Source organism: Puma concolor, chromosome E3 (assembly GCF_028749965.1).
Source record: "Puma concolor isolate L17-30 chromosome E3, mPumCon1.1.hap2, whole genome shotgun sequence".
In the NCBI taxonomy this organism is placed as follows: Eukaryota; Metazoa; Chordata; class Mammalia; order Carnivora; family Felidae; genus Puma; species Puma concolor.
In genome coordinates this window covers 26,618,274-26,642,563 of record NC_141682.1, presented here as the reverse complement: position 1 = coordinate 26,642,563, position 24,290 = coordinate 26,618,274, and the positions used below count along the sequence as shown (strand labels likewise).

General features: G+C 43.1%; 1 protein-coding gene and 1 long non-coding RNA gene across 4 annotated transcripts in view; one reads left to right on the top strand and one right to left on the bottom strand.

Annotated features, from left to right (window-relative positions):
- Positions 1-24,290, top strand: ACSM5 (acyl-CoA synthetase medium chain family member 5). 3 transcript variants are annotated; one of them, XM_025916762.2, is made up of 14 exons: positions 3-149; positions 1,899-2,117; positions 4,228-4,438; positions 7,008-7,215; positions 9,424-9,567; positions 11,976-12,129; positions 14,489-14,568; positions 16,176-16,299; positions 16,897-16,977; positions 17,119-17,220; positions 20,292-20,419; positions 20,505-20,604; positions 22,851-22,970; positions 23,364-24,290. In XM_025916762.2, the coding sequence occupies exons 1-14, from the start codon at positions 132-134 to the stop codon at positions 23,472-23,474; spliced, it is 1,800 nt and encodes a 599-aa protein (XP_025772547.1). In that variant the 5' UTR covers positions 3-131; the 3' UTR covers positions 23,475-24,290. The 3 variants fall into 3 exon arrangements, with proteins under 3 accessions (XP_086549026.1, XP_086549027.1, XP_025772547.1); XM_086692900.1 differs by lacking the exons at positions 22,851-22,970; positions 23,364-24,290 and adding an exon at positions 21,550-22,073 and having other exon boundaries at positions 1-149; XM_086692901.1 differs by lacking the exons at positions 22,851-22,970; positions 23,364-24,290 and adding an exon at positions 20,778-21,499 and having other exon boundaries at positions 1-149.
- Positions 22,501-24,290, bottom strand: part of LOC147573080 (uncharacterized) — a 32,486-nt gene continuing 30,696 nt past the window's right edge. Inside the window, exon 3 of the long non-coding RNA XR_015245699.1 lies at positions 22,501-23,613. This is a non-coding gene — a long non-coding RNA (uncharacterized LOC147573080). The remainder of the gene's footprint in view (positions 23,614-24,290) is intronic.

The following is a 24,290-nucleotide window of genomic DNA, read 5'->3' as shown; positions in this document are numbered from 1 at the left end:
GTTGAGACCTGCAAGTCACTTGTCTGTCATCTCTAAGCCTCACTTTCTTTATCTGTAAAACAGAGAAAAGAACAGTTAGATCCTAGAGTTGTAAGGATTTAAGGAAATAACATCTACAAAGCGCCTTCCAAATGCTTGCTTGGTACACAGTAAGTCTTCTGTAGATGGCAATTATAATCATTCTTCTTGGTATTGTGATACATTATTATTGTTGGTTATTGTCTTAGTCTGTTTGGCAGCTGTGGTTCAAACAACATTTATTTCTCATGGTTCTGGGGACTGGGAAGTCCAAGATCAAAGTGCAGCAGTCAGATTCCAAGTGTGGTGAGAGCCCCCTTCCTGGTTCACAGACCAGGCAGGTCTGACAAAGCGGGTCTGGCAAAGTGGGTCTGCATTCTCCTCAACAAGCAGAAGGGGCAAGCCAGCTCTCTGGGATCTCAGGACCTAGTCACCTCCCAAAGGCCCCCACCTCCTGCTACCATCACATTGGGGGTTAGAACTTAATAAAAGAATCTGGGGGTGGGAAGCTCAAACTTTTAGCCTCTGGCAGTTACATTACCATATTCTGTTACTATTATAATGACCAAAAGGAATTTGGTGGAAAGAAACTGCATCTGGGGATGCAGCCTCTAGGCCACTGCTTCTTAAACTTCCAAGTGCACACACCTCACTCGGGCTCCCTTTAAGTGCAGAGTCTAATTCCACATGTCTAGGGTGCGGTCTATGGTTCTGCAGTTGTCCCAAGCTCCCAGGAGTGCTGATGCTGCTGTCCCGTAGACCGACTTTGAGGAGCAAGACACTGAAAATTGCCCTGTCCAGTATGGTAGCCACAGCCACTTGCAGCTGTTGAGCCCTTGAAATGTGGCTTGTCCAAAGTGAGGTGTGTTTGTAAGTGTAAAATACATACTGGATTGTGAGGATTTACAATCCTCCACCTCCACCCCCCAAAAATGTAAATTATCTCTTTAGTAATTTCTTTTTACATGGATTACATGTTGAAATTATAGGATACAGCTGGTGTTGACCAAAAAAAAGAGCAAAGCTAAAAAAAAAAAAAGTTTATTTGGTGTCTCAGAATTACAATTCAGAGAACACAGATTAGGGCTGGAACCCAAATAGTGCCCCACCCCCACTCCAGGGAGCAACAGGCAAGGATTTTTAAAGACAAAAGGGAATGCTTCTATATATTGCTTACAACGAATTTTGATTGATGTTGGCGGAAGAAAACTGATCTTGACTGAATATAATTGATTGCTAAGGCTAAACAAAGTCTCTTACTGTAACAGGTATTCAGGCTGAGTCCTTGGAATATTTGTGGTTTGGCCCAGTTCAAAAGTTCATGGTTCCACTGGTGAGGTGTGAACATTAAGGCCCACCTCCTGAATGGCCTCCAGACTCATTTTAAAACCCCTTGACATAATGACCCCATCTTATTTCATCTTTCACATGGATTAAATAAAATATTATTGTAATTCATTTCACCCCTTTCTTTTTATGTTTTTGAATGAAGCTACTAGAAAATTGTACATTACAGGTGTAGCTCACAATATATTTCTATTGTGCAGTGTTGCTCTAAAGCTTTCCTTGTCTTTGTCAGCTAGTTCAGGGTTTATCTTGGGAAAGTGGGCTTGGGAAGCCTTGGGAAGTGAGTTCTGAGTTACTGACCTCAGACCCCCAGAGGTCCACAGGCGGTGAGAGGTGGAAGAGATGGACCTCAGACTCAGAAAAAAATGACCAAAATCACACGGTGGTACTAAGACTGAGTTCCAAGACTCTGTTTACAGGTCGGTGTGCACTGTAGTCACCATCAGGGCTGACCACAGGTTTCTTCTCAAGTTCAGTCTGTCCACAAAGCCCAGAATTCAGCATGATGCTCTATCTCTTCTCTTTGGTGACAGACCAGAGGCAATAACATGATGCCATGGCTAAGAGGACGAGTCCTCAAGGTGCTGAGAAGTGCGCGGGGATTCTGTGGGCCTCATGGACAACCACCACCTCTACTTGACCCTCAGGACATTGTGGCCACCTGGGAAGCAATCAGCCTGGGGAGGCAGCCAGTGCCTGAGTACTTCAACTTTGCTCACGATGTACTGGACCTGTGGAGCCAGCTAGAAAAGGTGAGGCGCACTGTGTCCTAGTGTCCAGCTTGGGCATCAAAGTCTGCCCTCTGGAACCCCACTGTGACTCAGAGCTACAAGATAGGTGGGCATTTTGACCTAGCAGTTTTGCAAGTCCTAAAATTTAAACTGTTTTAGGAACTGATTATCTGGATTTCTTTTTGTGTTTGTGTTCATATGCTTCCTTCTTTATTTTCCCTTCCTTATGTGTCTGTTGTGCCTCTGTCTGCATGTTATAGTTCGCTTTTTATTTATGTTAAAGGTGCTAACTTTGTATTTAGAGCAGGAGAATATAAACTATCTCAAAGCAATTTGTTTATGTTAACTTTAAGAAGAGCTTGTTTAAAGAAAAACAATGAGGGAACTAACACCATTAGTGGATTCACTAAAAGTATACTTTTCGTGGGTATAGTAAAGTATGAAGGTGGTTGCAGTTAGATAGATATGGTTCATCCACTTGAAGTGTGACCTTGGATAAATGCACCAAGCTCTTTGGATTTTTTTCACCCATATTTTTTCATCTTTAGTTTTCTCATGTATCAAATGGGAGTCATACCATCTGCCACCTGGGAAGCATATGTAGAAGATGGAGCCAGGGCCTGTTCCTGTCTACAAAGTCTGAGCTCTTTTTCCAACCTGGCATTGTCCTTAGAAGATTTCTCTCAATGATAAATACAAACAGGGTTACATCAGCAAAAATGGTGGAATCAGGATTTGCTATAATTTTATCCTCTATAAAAGCAACAGCAATGAAAAACCTTGGAAAAATTGTCAGAATCTACTTTTTAAAATTCTGGAGACTTACCAAAGGCTGGAATAGATCAGGGAGTGTTTCTTAAAGAAACGCTCATTAAAGATTCGGATGAATCTCCGTAAGAATTCCCCTGAGATTTTACTTCATTATGTAAAAATAACGTATGCCTCGTGACAATTTTGGGAAAATTTTAAAACACATCTGATGAACTCCAACTTTAGGGAAACAAGGACTGCCAGAAAATGTTACCCTCTACGTTATATATGCACTTAGCAGATTACCTGAAGTCTGACTTTTTAAAGTTGAATTGTACGTTTTTTAAACTTGATTGCCCTTGAAGCAGAAAGTATAATGTTTCAAAAAAAATGATAACACATCTCTAATTAATATAGATACTCAATGTAATATCAAAATCCCAGGGGACTTCTTTGCTGAAATCTTCTCCAAAAATTGATGTGGAAACGCAAGGGACCCTTAATAACCTCAGCAGCCTTGAAAAAGAAATACAACCCTGGAGGACTCAAACCTGCTACAGAGTTATAGTAATAACTGTATTTTTTTTTTCCTGTGTGAGAAAAAAAAAAAGACAGTGTAACACTGGTATAGGGATAGATCTGGATGGATGGATGGAATAGAATTGAGAGTCCAGAAATAAACCCATAAATCTATGGCCAGTTGATTTTCAGCACAAGTGCCAAGAAAATTCAGTGGGGAAAGAATAATCTTTCCAACTAGTGGTGCTGGCACATATTATGATTCCATCCATATGAAATATCCAAAACAGGCAAATCCATAGAGACAGAGTAGATGAGTGGTTGCCAAGGGCTGGGGAGAGGGGAGAATAGGAAGTGACTGCTAATCTGTACAGTGTTTCTTTTTGGGATGATGAAAATGTTCTGGAATTAGATAGTGGCAATGATCACAGCACTTTGGGAATATACTAAAAACCACTGAATTGTGCACTTCAGAATAGTGAAGTTTATGGTATGAGAATTATATCTCAAAAAAAGGGGACACAAAACAGTAGGAATCATATGCTGCCTTTTGCATTAAAAAAAGTGGTATGGAAAACAGAATATACTTAATGTTTGACTAAAGAAACACTGAACAGATATGCAAGAAACTAATAATACTGGTAACTCATTGAGGCATGTGAAGTGAGGAGCAACATAGATGGGCATAAGGATGGGAGGAAGCCTCTCAATGCATCTTTCCATATTGTTTTGAGTTTGAACACTGTTGAACACTGTGTTGAATTTAAACACTATTGCAACAAAATCAAATAAAACAGTAACAAGCAAACAAAAGTCCTCAACAAATGTTTTCCTTTTCTTTTCTGCCTACACTGCCATCTAGGCTGGACACAGGCCCCCGATCCCTGCATTCTGGTGGGTCAATGGCGCGGGAGGAGAAGTCAAGTGGAACTTTGAGCAGCTGGGGCAGCAGTCCAGGAGGGCAGCGAATGTGCTGAGGGACACGTGTAGCCTTCAGCCTGGGGACAGGATGATGCTGGTGCTCCCGCGGCTCCCGGAATGGTGGCTGGTCAGCGTGGCATGTATACGGACAGGTCAGTGAGCAGGGCTGAGCCTACCACTTGGGGCTGACACACCTGCCAGAGTTTTGCAGAGTCCACATGGTTTGGAAGATGGAGCAAAGTGAACTTTACGTGGAGTTTTGTTTACTTCCCCTTTGCCTAACAGTCACAAACTTGATTGAGCACGGGGGCCAGGTAGTAATGTAATTGAGGAAAGCAGGTCGGTGTGTGGCAGTAGGGAGCACTAGTGACTGCCGGATAGCGGAGCTCACATGGCTCATCAAAAGGGGGCAACTGCTTCTCAACTCCAGCCAGATGTTTCCGTGTGTGAATGAGGGCCAGTGTTTCCAGCACTTCTGACTTTGTAATAGAAAACTCTGGATTTTTATGGGGGAAGAAAAACTGTTGAGAATGAAATAAACTTTAGAAAAAATCTGAGTGGAACAAACCAAACATATTTTTTGCTGGTCATGGTTTGGGAGCTGTGAGCGTGTGGAGAGTAATGCAAGTATGCATGAGAGACCTTCCTAGTCAATCTACATTACTTTCACTCTTAGACTTTATGGCTCTCACCACCACAGCATCTACCAGCTGCCAAGGGAAGAAAGAGAAGGACAAAATAATCAAAGCCATAAGATTAGCCCTTGAGGATTCCTCCTCCTGCTGTTATGAATGGCCAAGGCAATGGACCATTGATCTTCTTGGGGTGATTCTTCCAGCACAGGAGCAGAGGCAGAAAAAGGACACCATCAATAGAACCCAGAGGGCCTCTGCTGACCCTCTGATGCTCTTATTGAAAGGGCTGGAGTTTTTATGCTGACTTTACAAAAGCAAGACAACTACTTTTGGTGGAGAGCTGGTTTCTCCACCCACTGGGAACTTTCCACCACTTGAAAGGTTGTCCACGCCCTCCAACCCTGTCCATAGAACACTGTCTGAAATATGGATGTTTTTACGAATAATGTTTGCAAAACAGAGGGGGATACAAACTCATACCAGAGAATTAGCTTTTCTATACAAACAAGTTTAGTCAACCATTTTGTGAATGGATTGTCAAAAAAAAAAAAAAGGGCAGGAACTTTACTTCTATTTTTATATACTCTTGCACAAAATATAAAAATAAGCCCCATTATAGTACATCCAGCTTGAGGAAAAGAAACAGGCCCACAGGTTTTGGGAGTTCTCCATATCCTGCCATGGCATATAAGGTTTATTTAAATGAGAACCTAGGTAAAGGAGCCCTTATGCTTTTCTTGAGGACCTACTATGTGCCAGGCAGTGTGTTGGGCACTTTGCATGATCAAAACTTCTTTTTGGGGTATTATTTTCATTATTTTTCCTGTTATCTAAATGTCTCCAGTTCCCCCAGTTGTGCAGATTCACCCATTTCTTTGATGTCCAAATAAAATAGTTCAAGACTACATCATACATGACCATGTCAAGTCCAGCGTCATCTCCAACATTTTAGAGGATCCCCAAGCTGGATGTCCTTATATTCTCACATTGCCATGTTCTCCTGATATGCACTTATTACTGGTCTTCTAGTCTATGGTGTTAGACTCATTTCTCTTGCTGACATCCCTAGCTGTCCACCATCTGCTTGAGCCCCCAAAACAGCACACACAACTCCAGGTGGGACAGACTTCTGGAAATAGCTAAAGCAGAGGGATGAAGTAAAGAGATACCATTCACCTCCCAAAGTGTTCATGCTGGGTTTTAAAACCTGTAAAAGCTTAGGAGATAAAGCGAAGTGTAATGAGAACTTTGGTTTGGCTCCAACACCATTTGGGATTGGCCCCTTCCTCTGTCTACTGTCCTCACTCACTGGCCATGGCAGGATGACCCATTCTTTTAGGATCTCTTTCTTCTCATCTGTGAAATGAGAGTGCTGGGCTCAGTGGGTGTTTACAGCCTCCATTCTGAGATACTCAGGTCGCTTTTCAGGTGTCTGATAAAATTTGTCCATGTTTTATGCTTCCACATCCCTTCCCCTTGGGAAGAGATGGACTCAGCTGCATTCAGAAGTGGTTTTGGTTGATGTTATACAAGCTCCCACCTACTGTACCTACCCTCCCACCACCCACCCCAAGAGATCCACTCTCAACACTAGGATTTATTGTAGCCTTTTGTGTGAAGGCATGGCAAACCAAGGAGCTAGGTCATTTCTAAAACAGTATTTGAGATCTTGGACCCTTAGGTTTACCACCTCTTAGACTCACAATCCCAGTTCTACCACATGTTAGCTGTGTGATCTTGGGCAAGTTACTTCATTTAATTAAGGCATAAGGGTCTAAGTCTTAGTTGTTGTTTTTGTTGTTGTTGTTGTTTGAATCTGCAAAATGGGTATAAAAATAGCACCTACTCATCAGGGTTGTGAGAATTAAATGAAATAATGCATGTAAATTCTTAGCACATGTAAGTGCTCCATAAACATATTCTGGATTCCATTATTGTCATTATTGTTACCTTTTCCAGTTCAGGCATTCCAACCCTGTCCAGTCCCTTCCTGTTCCTTTCTCTGATGGGACTATTAGGGTCTGGACTTCTTCACAGGGCTCTTCCCCTGCTGCCCAGTCAACATCCCCTCTCTGTGTGGTGCCAGGAGCTGTCATGATTCCGGGTGTCTCTCAGCTGACGGAGAAGGACCTCAAATACAGGCTGCAGGCATCCAGGGCCAAGTCCATTATAACCAGTGACTCCCTGGCTCCGCGGGTCGACGCCATTAGTGCTGACTGCCCCTCCCTTCAGACCAAGCTACTGGTGTCAGACAGCAGTCGGCCAGGCTGGATGAACTTCAGGGAACTCCTCCGGTAAGTTGGGGTTTTGCAGAGAACAGCATAAAGATGAGGCCAAGGTTTTCCCCCTTTAAGTAATAGGGGATGGAGTGTATTGCTGATTGTACACGAAGAGAGTGAACCAGAAAGGAGCACTCAACTGTGGAGATCACGTGGACCTGAGACCTAATCCCAGTGACCGCCTTAAGATCCTTCAAAGTCACTCACTTTTCAGTACTAGAATTGTCATTAGCTTTTCTGGGTGTCTTTTGCTTCTGTCATGGTGCTAGTGGTTACAGAACTGGTAGCCAGAGTAAACTAGATAACCCATATGATGCACTTAGGACATAGTGGGTGGTCAATTAGTAATATAATAATAGCTGCCATGCATTGAGTGCTTAGTGTATGCTAGGCATTGTGCTCAGTAAGCATTTACCTACATACATTCATGCACCAAAGATGTAATGAACATCTATTTTGTGTAAGCATTGTGTTTGGTGCTCTTATTTAATACTTGGGAAAAAGCCCTATGAAGTACCCTTTAACCCAATTTTACAGGTAAGGAAACTGACACTGGAAAAGTAAAGTGACTTATGCAAGATGCTAACAAGTAGTTACATGATGGTTGGGACAGAACCAAAAGCCATCTGCCTTTGAGCAACGCCCTGGTGGAAGCCTACCTTGGCATTTGAGATTTTGTCCTGATCAGAGGCAGAAAAAAAAAGGGGCCCTGTCAGAGGCCTGTACCATGAAGTCACACATGCACATTCCACAGACCAACTACCACCCATTCACCTGGGTGTTGTTTCACTTTATTTTACTTTTCTTACTAATATCAACATTTGTCTCTTATCAGTAGCTTTATTTGAAAAAGAACTATATGCCACATTCACTTAAATGTGTTACAGATTTTTAGGATTATAAGACCCACAAGCATGCATTGCAAGTAATTTATCTTGTATTTTCAAAAATATTATATTTCCAATATGTGACACTTTTTATAATATATTATGATGTTATATTTCATTGCAATGATTATCAGCAGAAACTTGAACAGAAAATACTCAGCACGTGTAGGTAGTAAAGTAAAAAAGATATATTTAGGGGCGCCTGGGTGGCGCAGTCGGTTAAGCGTCCGACTTCAGCCAGGTCACGATCTCGCGCTCCGTAAGTTCGAGCCCTGCGTCAGGCTCTGGGCTGATGGCTCAGAGCCTGGAGCCTGTTTCCGATTCTGTGTTTCCCTCTCTCTCTGCCCCTCCCCCGTTCATGCTCTGTCTCTCTCTGTCCCAAAAATAAATAAACGTTGAAAAAAAATATTAAAAAAAAAAAAGATATATTTAGAAGTTTGAGGACATGGTAAATAATCTTTAGATTGTTCTTGCCTATATTAGAATGCAAACTTTCTACTAAAAATTATGGAAAATTCTGTTTATTTTGTTTTACTTATTTATTTGGCCATTTATCTTTGGGTACTGTTTTAAATTCAGATTCCCACATCTGACTTACTTAACCAGATGTACCTGAGCAAAGGCCCTGGGAATCTGTATTGTAAGAGATCTGCCCAGATGACATTGATGAGCTGCCGGGTTGGCCTAGACCAGAAATTCTCAATTTTGGCTGTCATTAGAATTACCCGAGGAGCTTTTAAAAAAACAAAAACAAACAAACAAACAAAAAAATCCTAGTGCCCCAGGCGCACCATCAAAGCTTCTGTTTTTCTCTAGGGTGGAGCCTGGGCAATGGGATTTCTTTTAAAAACTCACCAGATGCCCCTGTGGTCCAGCCAGGATTGAGAGCCAGTGGGTGAGAAGATTTGCCAGATCACAGAACTTTAGGAGTTACCCAGATCTCAAACCCACAAATTTAGGGAATCCTTCAGCCCTAAATTACCTGGAATTGGGGTGAGGGCAAAGCTGTGCCTTAAATGTGCAGAGGCATAGACACAGAAACGTGCTTATCCACCAGAGAGTCCTCATGCCCAGGTGGAGGAGCACAGGCTCTTTTGAGTGAGTTGCTTCACCAGTTTTGAGCCTCAATTTCCTTATTTGCAAAGGGTTATAATGATAGTACCTACCCCATGAGGTGATTGTAGGGCTCAGAGACAATGCCAACTGGAGCTTCCAGCACAGTGCCTCATAGGTAGTATTTAATAAGATGGTAGCCAGTATTGTTGTTGTAAATATTATTGTTATTATGACTATGTTTACTACTTGTAATACCACCTAGGATTTTTATATTTTACAGCGAGGCATCCACAGAGCACAACTGTGTGAGGACCAAGAGTCAAGACCCACTGGCCATCTACTTCACAAGTGGCACTACTGGGGCCCCCAAGATGGTTGAGCACTCCCAGGCCAGCTATGGACTGGGTTTTGTGGCCAGTGGAAGGTACCAGGGGACAGCTCATCTGGCAGATCAAGTAACAGAAAGTAGGGAATGAGCCAGAGAAATGTAAGAGGCATAGTGGCAAGAGTGAGGTCAGAGAACTAACATGGGGCATATGGGTGGTTCAGTTATTTGAGCGTCTGACTCTTGGTTTCGGGTCAGGTCATGATCTCCACAGTTTGTGAGATCGAGTCCTGCATTGGGCTCTGAACTGACAGTGTAGAACCTGCTTGGGATTCTCTCTCTCTCTGCCTCTCCTCTGCTCATTCTCTCTTTCTCTCTCTCTCTCTCTCTCTCTCTCAAAATATATAAACTTAAAAAAAAACAGAAGAATGAAGTCAGAGAGCTAACAAAGTGTGAACTCAGGTAGAATCAGAAGGCCTTGCCTGGGCTTTACTTTGAGCAAGGCGAGAAGCCATTGGAGATTTTTTGTTTTTGTTTTTAATTGTGGTAAGAGATATATAACATAAAATTTACCATCTTAACCTTTTTAAGTGTAGAATTAGTGTTATTAAGGACGGTCACATTGTTATACAATCATCCCCACCATCCATCTCTGGAACTTTTCCATTTTGTAAATCTGAAACTCTATGCCCATTTACACATTAATTCCCCATTTCCTCCCTCCTCAACCCTGACACCCACCATTCTACTTTCTGTCTCTATGAATTTGACTACTCTGAGAATCACCTATAAATGGAATCATACAGTATTTTTCCCTTCTTGTCTAACTCATTTCACTTAGCAAAATGTCCTCAGGTTTCATCCATGTTGTAGCATGTGTCAGAATTTCCTTTCTTTTTAAGGCTCATTAATGAATATTGCAACGTATGTAACTTATCAGTGTTGTTTATCCAGTCACCCAAGGATGGACACTTGGGTTGCTTCCACTTTTTGGCTGTTATCACTAGTGCTATTAACATGGGTATATAAACATCTATTCAAACCCAAATTCTTTTGGGTGTATATATCCAGAAGTGGAATTGCTGGATCATACAGTGATTCTATGTTTAATTTTCTGAGGAACATTGGAGTATTTTGAGCAGAGGAGTGATGTGACCTGATTTGCTTTTTTAAAGGATCTGTCAGGAGTTTGGGTTGAGAATAACCTGTAGGGGGCAAAGGATGAAGCAGAGGCCCACTTCAGAAGCCAGTGCATTAAGAGGCAAAGGTGGAGGGAGGCTTCCGCAGGGGAAGTGAGAGGAGGCAAGATTCTGAATGTAGTTTGAACATAGGCCTAATAAGATTTGCTGACAGGTTTGATGTGAAGTGAGAGACAGCGAGAAGAGTCAGGGGTGATGCCTCGTTTTATGGCCTGAACAATTAGAAGCGTTAACTGGCAGTGGGAAGACTATGTTGAGCGGTTTGGTGGGAGGAACACGAGGAGTTCATTTTCAGCGTCCTAAGTTTGAGATGCTTAGTAGACATCTCCATACCCTGAGTTAAGAAAGGAGATATTGGGAGGTATTTGGAGATACATGTGTAGAGTTAGTGGGAAATATTCATGATGGAATTGTCAGCAAGGTGGTACTTAATGCCATGAAATTGGATGAGATCAGCAAAGAGTAAAAGACACTGGGAAGAGAAGAGGCCTGGGCACTGAATGCCTGAGGCATTTCTGCAATGAAGTGGTAAGCAAGGAGAACTAGGAGAAGGAGACCAAGAAGGAGCAGCCAAGGTTGAGGACCAGGAAGACCGTGTGTCCTAGAATCCAAGTGCAGAACATGACCACTTGTGTATTTTCTATGCTCACAGGCACTGCCTCCCCTTCCTTGGATGTCCTTCCTTCTCTGCCTCCCCTGTGTAGTTCCTGCACATCATTTACATCTCACTCAGCCCTCACCTCCTCTGGGGAACCATTTCTCAGATCCATCTCCATCCTGTCTCTGGGTTGGGTGCCCATTCTCCAGAATTGCATAATTGCATAATTGTAAAATGGCTCTGTGTTTAACTCTTTGAAAGCTTGCTCTTCAGGGTCTTCCTAGATGTTTAAACTTACTAAACTGTAGGCTCCTCAAAGCAAGACTGATCATTCTTTGCTACACTCTAATGCCAAGTGTAGAATAAGTGCTGAATAAACTTTGGCTGAATCAAGAAGTTTCCTCATCACATTGTACTGAGATTATGTGTTCCTTTACAGATCACTCCCACTAGATTGTCAACTCTTGAAAGCATGGGATCTATCTGTTTAATTCTGTATCCTTCGCCTATGGCATAAATACACAGAATATGCTCCATAAATGCTTGTTGAGAGAAAGAGTGGCTCTAGGGTTCTTGTACCAATTTGATAACTACAAGTGAGTTATAAGTGAACCTTGGTCAAGGCTCCAAATAAGGTAACATTGATACTGTAATCCTTTTTAAAAGAAGAAGCGCTGCTAGAGGTTCTGACTTTCTCTAATTTTTGGCAGGCATTGGGTGGACTTGACCAAATCAGACATCTTCTGGAACACCTCAGACACGGGCTGGGTGAAGGCAGCCTGGACCCTCTTCTCTGCCTGGCCTAATGGATCTTGCATTTTTGTGCATGAACTGCCCCGAGTTGATGCCAAGGTTATTCTGAATGTAAGAAACAAGAATATGGCTTATGTGTTGGGTGTAAATGAAATGAGTGGAGTATAGGCATTGGGGATGGCTGGCTGGCTGAGTCAGTAGAGCATGCAGCTCTTGATCTCAGGGTTGTGAGTTCAAGCACCACTTTGGGGGTTGAGATTACTTAAAGAAATAAAGCTTTTTAAAAAAAGGAATACAGGTTTTGAATTTGCAGGAGAAAAGGCATAAGTGACCACAAGGCCTCTTTGGTGCTGATATTAAACAAAATGGCTCCCAGGACCATCCATATCTGACTCCTGCCCACCTGGCTACCTTCAGTTATTGCCTGTCCTATAACTAGATTCCTGGACGAGACCATTTAATATCTCTGAACATTTTCATATTGTATGTTTTCTGCATTGGGTGCCTCTCCCTCCACCAATTTCTTCCTGTGCTCCTGTCAAAACCCTAGTTACTTTTCCAAACCTTGGGGAAAGCCATACTCTACTCCTCAATTCCATGTGCTACTATCCATGGTGCCTAGTGTGAATATTTCACCCAGCCGGAGTATCCTGATGACTCCTGCCCATTTTCCCCGGGTTTTGTCATAATTATTGACCCCATAATTATTGACATAAGGCACCTTCCTTCTGCCCTCTACATCCTAACCACCATTCCTTAAAACATCTGAGGGGCCGTCTGCGGTGCGTGCTCTTTGCATTGAGGTAAGCTGTGTCTCCTGGTGGCTAATAGCATAGACCATGCCATCTTTCAGACCTGACCTCTGATCCTACATCTTCCATTTGCTACCTGTGTGTCCTTGGGAAAGGTACCTAACTTCTTTCCTTGAGATGAGAAAATTGAACCTCAGTTTCTTCATCTTTAAGAAAGAAAGGGATAATACAGTCCTATGGAGAATGAAACAATCCTAGGCATGGGGCCTGGCACAGAGTGGTCTGCTAACACATATTGACTATTATTGCCATTACCAAGCTCACCATCATCATTTTTCACTTAGGGCTTGATCAGCCAATGTGTACCTTGTCCCTCTACTGCCTCTAGCCCCTACCTAGTATATTAGTTATCTATTGTAGTAAGTTACCCCGAAACTTAGCAGCTTAAAACCAACATTTAGTATCTCACAGTTTCTGGTGGTCAGGAGTCTGGGAGCAGTCTAACAGGTGGTTCTCAATCAGGGCCTCTCATGAGGTAGCAGTCAAGCTGTCAGCTAGGTATATCCATGTTCATAGCAGCATTATTCCTAATAGCCCAAAGGTAGAAGCAACCAAGTCGCATTGGCAGATAAATGAATAAACAAGATGTGATACACGCATACAGTGTAATATTATTCAGTCTTTAAAAAGAAGGAATGACACTTAGGGCACCTGGGTAACTCCATCAGTTGAGCTTCCAACTTCGGCTCAGGTCATGATCTCATGGTTCCTGAGTTGGAGCCCTGCATTAGGCCCTGTGCTGTGTCTCCCTATCTCTCTGCTCCTCCCCTGCTCATGCTGTCTCTCAAAAATAAATAAATGTTAAAAAAAAAAGGACTAACCCGTGCTATATCATGGATGAATCTTGAAGACATTATGTTAAGTGAAATAATAAGCCAGCCACAAAAGGACAAATACTGTATGGTTCACTTATATGATGTATCTAGAGTAGTTAAAATCATGGAGACAGAAAGTGAAATGGTCAGGAGCTGGAGGAAAGGAGAAATGGGGCAATATTTTATAATGGGTACAGAGTTTCAGTTTGGGAAGATTTTTAAAGTTCTGGAGATGGATGGTGGTGATGGTTGTACAACAATGTGAATGTATTTAACGCCATTAGACTGTATATTTAAAAATGGTTAAAATGATAAATTTTATGTGATGTGTATTTTACCATAATAAAAGAAAGACGTCTCCCAGGACTGCAATTACCTTAAGGCTTGACTGGGACTAGAGAATCTCTTTAAAAACCCACTCATGGTTTTTAGAGGACTTCAGTTTCTTACTGGCTATTGGCAAAGGTTTCAGTTTCTGACTATATACACTCGAGTATACTCATGACATGGTGGCCTGTTTTCCCCAGAGCAAGTGACTTAAGATAGGGGGAGAGAGGGATGGTACCCCAGACAGAAGCTGTAGTATTTGTACAATCTAATCTCGAAAGTGGCATCTGTCACCTGTGCCGAATGCTCTTGGTCACACAGACCAAACTTGGTTTTGGTAAAATACCAGGAAGTGAAGTCATCTGGAGCCACCTTGGAGGCTGGATGCCTCGTGGAGGCTGGATGCCTCGTGTAGTTTTCAACTTCTCTGCTCTGGTAATGAGAGTATGAAGACCCAGTTCACCTGCTCCATCTGCACAAAGGCCCACCCCAATACCTCTAATTGTTTTTGTTTAGACTCTCTCCAGTTTCCCGATTACCACCCTCTGCTGTGTCCCCACCATCTTCCGGTTGCTTGTACAGGAGGATCTGACCAGGTACAGCCCAACTGTTAGATGCTTTGGGGACCTAAGTATGTGAATGTACAGTACATATACATACAGTATATGTACACATGCACACCTATGCTGTCATACCACCTCTGTCTGTGTTTCTGTCTCTCTGTCTCTGTCTCATCTCTGTCCCTCTCCTATCTCTCTCCCTCTCTTTCTCTCTCTCTGTGTATATGTATATATATATGTGTGTATACATATGTATATATATGTGTATACATATATATGTATATATAATATACACACATACATCTGTGATTCTCTATATAGAGAATATATATCTAGAATATTATATATATCTGTGTTTCTCTCATGAACACATACTCAAGCACATAGGCATCTATATCCTTTGCAGATGCCCCACATAAATGAAATTCTTGCCCCTCCCCCCACCCAGGAATTTGCATCCAGATGGAATTGGATAGATTTAAGATAGTCTGGAATTTTAGCACTTGAGGTGGGCTGTCTCTCCATCATATACCCATAGGCCATTCCCTCATCAATATGTCTGCCACTTCTGTGAGGTTGGAGGAATTATTGGATACCTGTTAGCCACCTATGGAATGGGATTTGTGGCCAAGGCCAAGGACTGGCAAGCCCACCACAATTGATGTTCCATGCCTCAGCCCCAGATTAAGCCCATTCAGCCGCCCTCTGAGTGAATGCCTTGGGTATCCCACGGAAGGCAACAAGACACTGTGTGCCTATGGCTCCCATCCTGGGTGAATCCAAAACGACATCTGCTAGCAGGACAAGTCTAGTTGCTGGGGTATGTGGAGAAACATCTGTTGTCCTTATTGACTCTGATCTATGTCTGCCTCTTCTATTCTTTCCCAAGTCGTGGGGAGTTGTCCCCACCCTCCCCACATCTTCCCTCATCCCATGTATCTGTCCCTGAAGCACCAAGGGAGCTCTTGCATGTCTCTCCTGGGGAATTCTTTCCTAATGTAAGAATTCATCCCATTCACTGACCCGTTGTGTATACCTCTATATCATGGTTTTAACAGAAAGCAGACTCTGAATGATTTTTTTCAAGAGCAATTTGGTTGAAAGATACTAGGTAATACTAATTAATACGCAAACCGAGTTTATCCAAAGGGGGAAAAATGGTTGAAAATGTATTTGCAACCACCAGTTGTTCACATTTTGCATAATTTGTTAAATGGAAGGGTAGATTTGCAATGTATTTAATATCTGTAGGAATTTTGGCCCATTCTTGACAATTTTCATATTCCTAGAGGGCTACTTTCTACTGTTTAAATTTGTAATCAATTTATAACCAGGTGGCTGTCCTAAGCAATTTACTGTCTGTTTGTTTTCAAGGAAGTTATTTTGGCCAATTGACTGTTATGCCAAAACCTACTATATGAGGTTCTGATTTTTCAGAATCAGGATTGGTTTTTAAAAAATTACCTGCCCCTGAGGAACATGCCTACAAAGCCAGAGGATAGGGTAGTTAGAACAGATTATAAAGCCTGCCTTTTACCCTCCAGCGCATTTTTAGATGTCTAAACCTGAGCAGCAGTACTGGAGAGTGAGGTGGGGGATGGGAAACTCCTGACATAGGTGGCCTTATTTTCCAACTGAGAAAGGTACCAGTTTCAGAGCCTGAGGCACTGTCTGACCGGAGGAGAGGCCCTGAATCCTGACGTGAGAGAGAAATGGAAGAGCCAAGTGGGCCTGGAGCTGCATGAAGGCTATGGCCAGTCTGAAACAGTGAGTGCTGCTGGGGCCTGGGTCCCTGCCACAGGTCACCTCCACCTGGGCTCTTGGCCAGTAGGGGGAGATGGCCAACCCACCGAGCCTCCTGCCTTCCAGACACCTGTCAGGGACTGCCCTGCCCACTGGGAGAAGCTGATAACAAAATCCCATCAGCTTTTCTTCCCTTTTGGTTTAAAGATAATTTGAAGTGATTTCACAATGACACCACAGCCAGCAAACCAACTCTCATGGCCAAGGGTGCTGTTTGTGTCCACTAGGACAGCCTACCTTTGTCTCCGGTCAGCACTCACGATCTTAGACACTATTCCCCACAGCCATCTGGGCAGCAGAGATTTGGTGGTCAACTGAGTCTTTCAGCTTAGTGACACATTTGATTCTTTACGTGTGAGTGCCCAGTAGGCGTTCAGTAAATGTGTGGTGACTATGGAAAGAAGAGAAGGAAGGAAGGGATGAGGAAGAGACAGAAAGGAAGAGGGGGGAGGAGAGGAGGGAGGGGAGGAGAGTTAGAAGGCAAAGTGGGAGAAAAGATGGGCACCAGGAAGGAAGCGAAGGGGATAAGCTTCCTCCTTATTGGTACTACTTTCTCTCCAGGTTGTAATCTGTGCCAATTCAAAAGGCATGAAAATCAAATCTGGATCCATGGGGAAAGCGTCCCCACCTTATGATGTGCAGGTAGGCAGCCTCCCCTAACTGCTGCTGAAGCTTGGTTCAAAGAGAACACAATGCATGTTCTGGGTTAGCGACAGCAGGCTTAGCTGGGGGGTGGCCTGGCTGTGCAGATATCCAGACACTGCCCTATGATCTCTCTGCCAGATTGTGGATGATGAGGGCAACATCCTGTCTCCGGGAGAAGAGGGAAATGTTGCTGTCCGAGTCAGGCCTGTCCGGCCCTTCTGTTTCTTCAGTTGCTATTTGGTAAGTGGCAGGGGATGGCCATTTTCACAATGATTTCTGTGTGCCAAGCATTGTGTTCCAAGATTTATAAACACCTGTTTGTTTAACCCTTGCGATAACTGCATGAGGTAAGTTGGTATTATTATTGATAAAGAAGTTGGGAAGATAAAGTGACTTATCCAATGTCAAGCACCTAGTATGTACAGGACATGGATGTGAGCATGGGTATGTCTGAGAGTGTAAATTTAAAACACAGGGGAGACCCCATCATTTCAATGATGAAAAATTGCAGTTCAGAGAAAGGAAGGGACTTCACAAAAGTCAAACTGCAATTTGTGTCAGAGCCTAATTTTCAGAATTCTTTTTGTCTCGAGTCTTGTGTGCAAGAGGGGTTTACTGGCAGGGCTTGTGCCCAAGAATTCTAGTCTAAGTTTCTGTGATAACCCAGTAATTACCTCTCTCTTGTGCCCACTTTTGTTGGTGTTTATGATGGGCTTTCTTTTTGTGAGACTCCTCTATAAAGCTCTATTGACATGGTTCTCAACCCTGGTTGCACATTAGAAACACCTTGGAAGCTTCAAAACACTACTGATACTCAAGCCCCACTGAATGAGATCAACCTTTCTGAGGATGTGGATCAGCTCCCCTGGTGATTCAGATGTGCAGCCAAGGTTAAGAACCACGGCTTTAGTAGGAACTCTATCTGGCTGTATGCGAAGCTGCCAGTCCGCTACACCGGGAGGAACACACAAAAATCAGTCCATTTGTTTTTAGAGTGGTGTATATGTGTTTTAGTGGCTTCTGTGACTACAAGAGAAATAGTCTTTCATGGCATGGTATTTCATTTAAAGTCACAGAAGCTTACCTACCAGAATAAACCAAAAAAAAAAAAAAAAAACAAAAAAGCCTCCCAACAATAAAACAGTAATACACCAATCAGAGATAATTTAAAATTTTGGGGGCGCCTGGGTGGCTCAGTCGGTTAAGCGCCCGACTTCGGCTCAGGTCACGATCTTGCAGTCCGTGAGTTTGAGCCCCACGTTGGGCTCTGGGCTGATGGCTCAGAGCCTGGAGCCTGCTTCTGATTCTGTGTCTCCCTCTCTCTCTGCCCCTCCCCCGTTCATGCTCTGTCTCTCTCTGTCTCAAAAATAAAAAAAAATAATAAAAAAAATAAAGTTAAAAAAAATAAAATTTTTAATGTATTTCCTTCTAATCATTTTTGTAAGCAATAGCAAATCCTTGACTTTTCTGAATAATTTATACATTCATTATTTATTGAGTGGCTACTTCATGCCGCTAAGTATCCAGCAGTGGCAGGGAAGACATGACCCTGGTCCTCACAGCACTCACATACAGGACCTTTCTGGGTCTGTGATCAGCCCATTGAGGGAGTCAAGTAATTTGTAAAGTTACTTGCTGCACAAGAATCTTTACTTGTTTCAACTTTTTCTTTGCAGCACCAACTGTTAGTTTTCTTCTTGAGTCCTTTTCAACTAAGGAAAAAAATTAAATCTCAAAGAAAAGTGATCTGTCATGTCAGCTTGGTCAGAAATAGACGTTTGATATATCCATAGATAGCTAAGTTTTGGCAGATTCTTCTATTTAATTGGCCGTGTGTTTTATTCCAGTGCTGATACCATAGAGCCTTATCCAGGAAAACATTCCCCCAAATTTTAATATTTAGTAGAGTAAAGATCTTTCTTCCTCAGCTTCTTTACACATGTTTTACCTACTCTTAGCTCTCTATTCTCTCATATACATTGTAGAATCAACTTGTCAAATTCCATGGAAAATGTTTGTTAGTATTCTAATGAGTGTCACTACATCTCTAGATCAGTTTGGGAGAGAATTAACATATTTATGAAATTCAGTCTTTCTAGCTTTCCATTTAAATGTATCTTCTTAAATGTTCTAAAGAGTTTTTTCTCTGTATACTTCTTTCAGGTTTTGTATGAAATTTATTTTTAGGTATTGACAGCTTAGCTTTTTTCTTTTTTCTCAGAATGCAGTTTTTAAGTTGAGGCATAATTTACGTACAATAAAATGTATGTAACCTATGTTACGTGTACAGGTCAATGACTTTTGACAAATGTATGCACTTAGGTAACTACCACCAGAATCAAGATATAGAACATTTTTATTCCCCCGAAAGTTCCCTTGTGCCCCTTTGCAGTCAATCCCCAAGCCATAGGCAATTGCTAAATTATTTGTTGTTGCTATAGAAAAATTTTGCCTATTTTTTTTTAAATTTTCTTTGTTAATGTTTATTTATTTTTGAGAGAGACAGAGTGAGACCAGGTGAGGGGCAGAGAGAAAGGGAGACACAGAATCAGAAGCAGGCTCCAGGCCCTGAGCTGTCAGCGCAGAGCCCAGTGCGGGGCCAGAACCCACGAATCATGAGATCATGACCTGAGCAGAAGTCAGACACTTAACTGACTGAGCCACCCAGGTGCCTCGCCTTTTTTTTTTTTTTTTTTTTTTTTTTTTTTTAAAGAACCTTATATAAATGGAATCACAGAGTACTCATTTTTGTGTGTCTGGTTTCTGTCACTCAGCATAATGTTTTTGACATGCATCCAGATAGTTGCATACAACAGTAATTAATTTGTTTATTTTTCTTGTTGGGTAGTAGCTTCTTTAAATCTTTAAGAATCAGAGTTTGATTTTTAGTTTTTCATCTTTGCTCTACCCCTGCTTTGTGGCCAAGCCCTCACTTTCTACCTTTAGTGATTTCTGAGCACAAAGAGTGTGTTCTTTTATGCAAAAAAACAAAAACAAAACAAACAAAACCCAGAGCCAGTGGCCCTGTGGCCACCTTCCTGTGTTCCAACTATGTTTCCTTGGACCCTTCTAAAAATGGTAGCGAGGGGCTGTCCTTAATCATTTCCTGACACTTCCTTCCATCTAAAAGAGAGAAAATGCACACATTTCATAGCTCCTTGTCCAGTGTGAAGTTCTGGCCAGCTTGGTCTTTGGGAACTTGTGGACTTCCTGTTAGGGGTCCCTGGTCTCCTGCATGGGGCTGCTAGGGCCATAGCTGGCTTTAGTGGCTGTGCTGAGATGGCCCTTCATGGACTTCTTTTGTCTTCCAGGACAATCCTGAGAAGACAGAGGCATCAGAACGAGGGGACTTTTACATCACAGGGGACCGAGCCCACAAGGACAAGGATGGCTACTTTTGGTTCATGGGACGAAATGACGATGTGATCAATTCCTCAAGGTCAAGCTGTCTGCTCTTTCCTTCTCTTTTTGAAGCTTGGTGGGGGCGGGTAGGTTACTTAGAAGAATTTGCTTTTCTCTTCCAGCTACCGGATTGGGCCTGTTGAAGTGGAAAGTGCCCTTGCCGAGCACCCAGCTGTCCTGGAGGCTGCTGTGGTCAGCAGTCCAGACCCCATCAGAGGGGAGGTAACTAGTCCATCCAAGAATATTTCCTTCTGGTTGTGTACCTGTTAGCACCCAGCAGAGTAAGATGGAAACTCCCCCATATCTTCCCCTGACTCCAGATATTACAAAGTCTGAATGTCACCATCAGGCACACATTCCTTTTGGTTGGTTAAGCATTACCCTCATGTATTTAGAGACAGACTGTCTAGAGGGACATGATGAGAAGATACCAACGCTTTGGTGTCAAGTGAACATAGAACTGGGTCCAAAAGAGGTGGACTGTTGGGCAGGAAATCTTGGTGAACGCAGGCTCTGTCATCCATCCTGGCCAATAAAGAGTACTTTCCCGTTTGCAGGTGAGGATATAGCAAGCATGCCAGACATGACTGCTGAGGAATATCCAACTTGAGGGAAGACACAATAAGTATCCAAAGTGACCTTGATATAGCGGAAGGATGGGCCAAGTTTAATAAGCTGACCTTTCTTAGGAGAAATGAAAATTTCTTCCCATGGGTCCCAGAAGAATAGATAGAATGAGAGGATTAAGCCCATAGGCAGACCTATGTGTTTTTCACTGGCTGTAAATGCAACATAATCCTACTTACAGTGTAGTTACCTTATGAAAGTTAGTGCAAAATCGGGCTCTGTTCTCAGAAGCACCAGGGCCACAAGAGTGATTCTCATCTGGGCCCTGGAGTACTCACAGCTGCATCATTTTGTTTAAAATACAAAATTTATAGGGGTGTCTGTGTACCTCAGTCAGTTAACTGTCCAGCTTTGGCTCAGGTCATGATCTCACAGTAAGTTCAAGCCCCACGTCAGGCTCTGTACTGACAGCTCAGAGCTTGGAGACTGCCTCAGATTCTGTGTCTCCCTCTCTCTCTCTGCCCCTCCCCCACTCATGGTCTGTCTTTCTGTCCCTCTCAAAAATAAATAAACGTTTAAAAAACATTTTTTTTACTACAGATTTCTAGACCTGAAGTCAGTCTTGCTGAATCAGAGCGATTGGGGATGCAGCCCAAGGCATCTTCATTTTGACCAGAAGCCCCTATCCAAGTGATCCTGGTGCCCATTAAACTTTCAGGCCATGGGCACCTGGGTGGCTCATTTGGTTAAGCATTTGACTCTTGAATCAGCTCAGGTCACGATCTCACAGTTCATGACAGCGCAGTCTGTTTGGGATTCTCTCTCTCCATCACTCTCTGCCCCTCCCTGCCATCTTAAAATAAATCATGAAAAAAAACTTTGAGGCCACTAATTTGGAAAAAGGGAGGTGGGAACCCCATGTCTGTGTTGGAGAAATCACAGCTGGAAAAGTACAGCTAGTTTTGTATGCCACAAATTAACTGGGGTTTTGACAAATGGCTGTGTGCACAGTTAATCTGCTTATAGTACTCAGAACAGAGCCTGGCGTGTAGAAGGTACTCAGTAAATGTTTGGTAGTTTTAACGGCCAGAGAAAGCCCTTCCTAATAACCAGATTTGTTTGAACTTGGAATAGTAGTGAGATGCCCGCCTTTGGGAAGTATGCAAGGATGGTGAACCACCACCTAACAGGATGTTGTTGACTGAGCTATATGCTGGGATGGATAAGCAACCTACTGGCCTTTGAACTCTTCCATTCCTATCAGAAACCATGTTCTGTTGTGCCTGAATTCAGGACTCCTCCTCCATGGCAGGAGGCAGCCTGCAAAGAAAGACTCAGGCAGAAACTACCAAAGTGCAGAATGTCCCTCAGGATGCCTGGCATGGAAGCTGTGCAGCAAAACGTTTGCTGATTGTAAACACTCATATATGCGGGCTCAGAAAGACCCATCTCCCCTTGGGAGAGTGGTCTGCATTTTCCCGAATCCTGCCTATCTGGGGCATTGCCAGTTATATTTCTAGTCAGGAAGACCTGGAAGGTATGGACCCTAAGGAGTTTGTGAAGCTCTTTACTCCAAAGTATTTCCATTGGAAGAGAAGCCCATTGACTGCTAATGGTGTCATTTCAGGAAAGGAGAGAAGTTTGGGAAACAGGTAGGATCCTGGAATCATTCCATAAAAGCCAGTGCTTCCAATAGTTGTTCCTGGAAAGGAGGCAACAGGGCAAAAAAAATGATGTCGTCCATTTCGCTGGCTGAATCCTGCTGGCAGGATTTTCGTGCTGGGCTGGCAAGTGTAAGCACTTATTTACAAGGCTAGGTTAAGGAGAAAAGAGTTGTTATACAGGGCCTGATTCTTTCTGGTTTGGGGGGTTTTGTTTTTGGATTTTTTTTTTTCTGGCAGGTGGTGAAGGCTTTTATAGTCCTTTCTCCAACTTACTCCTCTCAAGATCCAGAGAAACTAACTCGGGAGCTCCAGGAGCATGTGAAGAGGGTGACTGCTCCATACAAGTACCCCAGGAAGGTAAACATCGGGGGTTCTAGGACATGATGAGCTGGGAAATCACCTAAGCACACACTAGGTGGATTCTCTCTCAGGGTCAGGTGCTGGGGGGATGAAGATACAAATAACTCTACCTGCTGCTTCAGCCTTTTCTCCCTATTTCCCCATCGGGCCCACCCCAAACTACAGTTTGTTCTGACCCTAAAAAGTGGCATAAACCAGGTTTAGGGGGATGGTGCTGAATTGCTGCTGGCAAGATCATATGCCCCAGGCCCTAGCCATTTTGGTCTTTGCCATTTGGAGCAATCTATGAATCATGGAGGTTTTCCAATGAAGCAGCAGAGGGTAATGACTCAAGACAGAAGTCTTTCTGGGAAATGATGATTTCAAAATGTTTTTGTTTATGGCCACTAGGTGACCTTTGTTTCAGAACTGCCCAAGACGGTTTCTGGAAAGATCCAAAGGAGTAAATTGAGAAGCCAAGAGTGGGGGGAGACGAGAGGCAGCCCACGAAAGGCCCCATAGGCCTCAGAAGCTTCTAAGAGGAGCTGGTGCGATCACTGGTCAGTCCTTGTTTGGAGCATCATCCCTTCCACCTTACAGTATCAGAGGCTTTCAGTTCCAAATGGGCATCTCCAGAATCATTGGAGGAACCTGGAAGACCCTGGAGGAAGAGAACAGAAGAACATCACTAACCCAGAGTGCACATCCATCACCAGTCTAGTGGCGGTGTTTGGTGGTTTGACTTCCCCCTCCTCTCTCTGGAGGCATCCTCAGCAGCCACCCACTGGTCTTCCTTCCAGCCGGCTCTCTGAAGGACAGGTCATCACAGAGTCAGGGCACCTGTGATCTCATTCACTGCCCGTTGGAGTATAACCACTCGACCCTTTTGATAAAGCCATTTGGTAATCACATCCAGGGTCATAAAAAATTGGTCATATCCTTTAGCTCAGAAATTCTGTTTAGCAGTCATTATAAAAGAAAGGAGTCAGGGGTTCCTGGGCGGCTCAGTTGGTGAAGCGTCCAAATCTTGGTTTCAGCTCAGGTCATGATTTCACGGTTCATGAGATAGAGACCCACGCTGGGCTCTGTGCTGACAGCTCGGAGCCTGCTTGGGATTCTCTCTGTCTCTCTCTCTCTGTGCCCCTCCCCTGCTCATATTCTGTCTCAAAATAAATAAATAAACTTAGGGAGAAAAAAAAAGGAAGGAATTCAAAGGACATTTCTGGAGCATTGTGTTAAAACTGAAAAAAATTGGAAAATTCAATGTCCAACCAATAAGGCAATGATTAACTCAAGTGTAATAGATTAACTCAATAAATATTGAGGCTTTAAAAAATA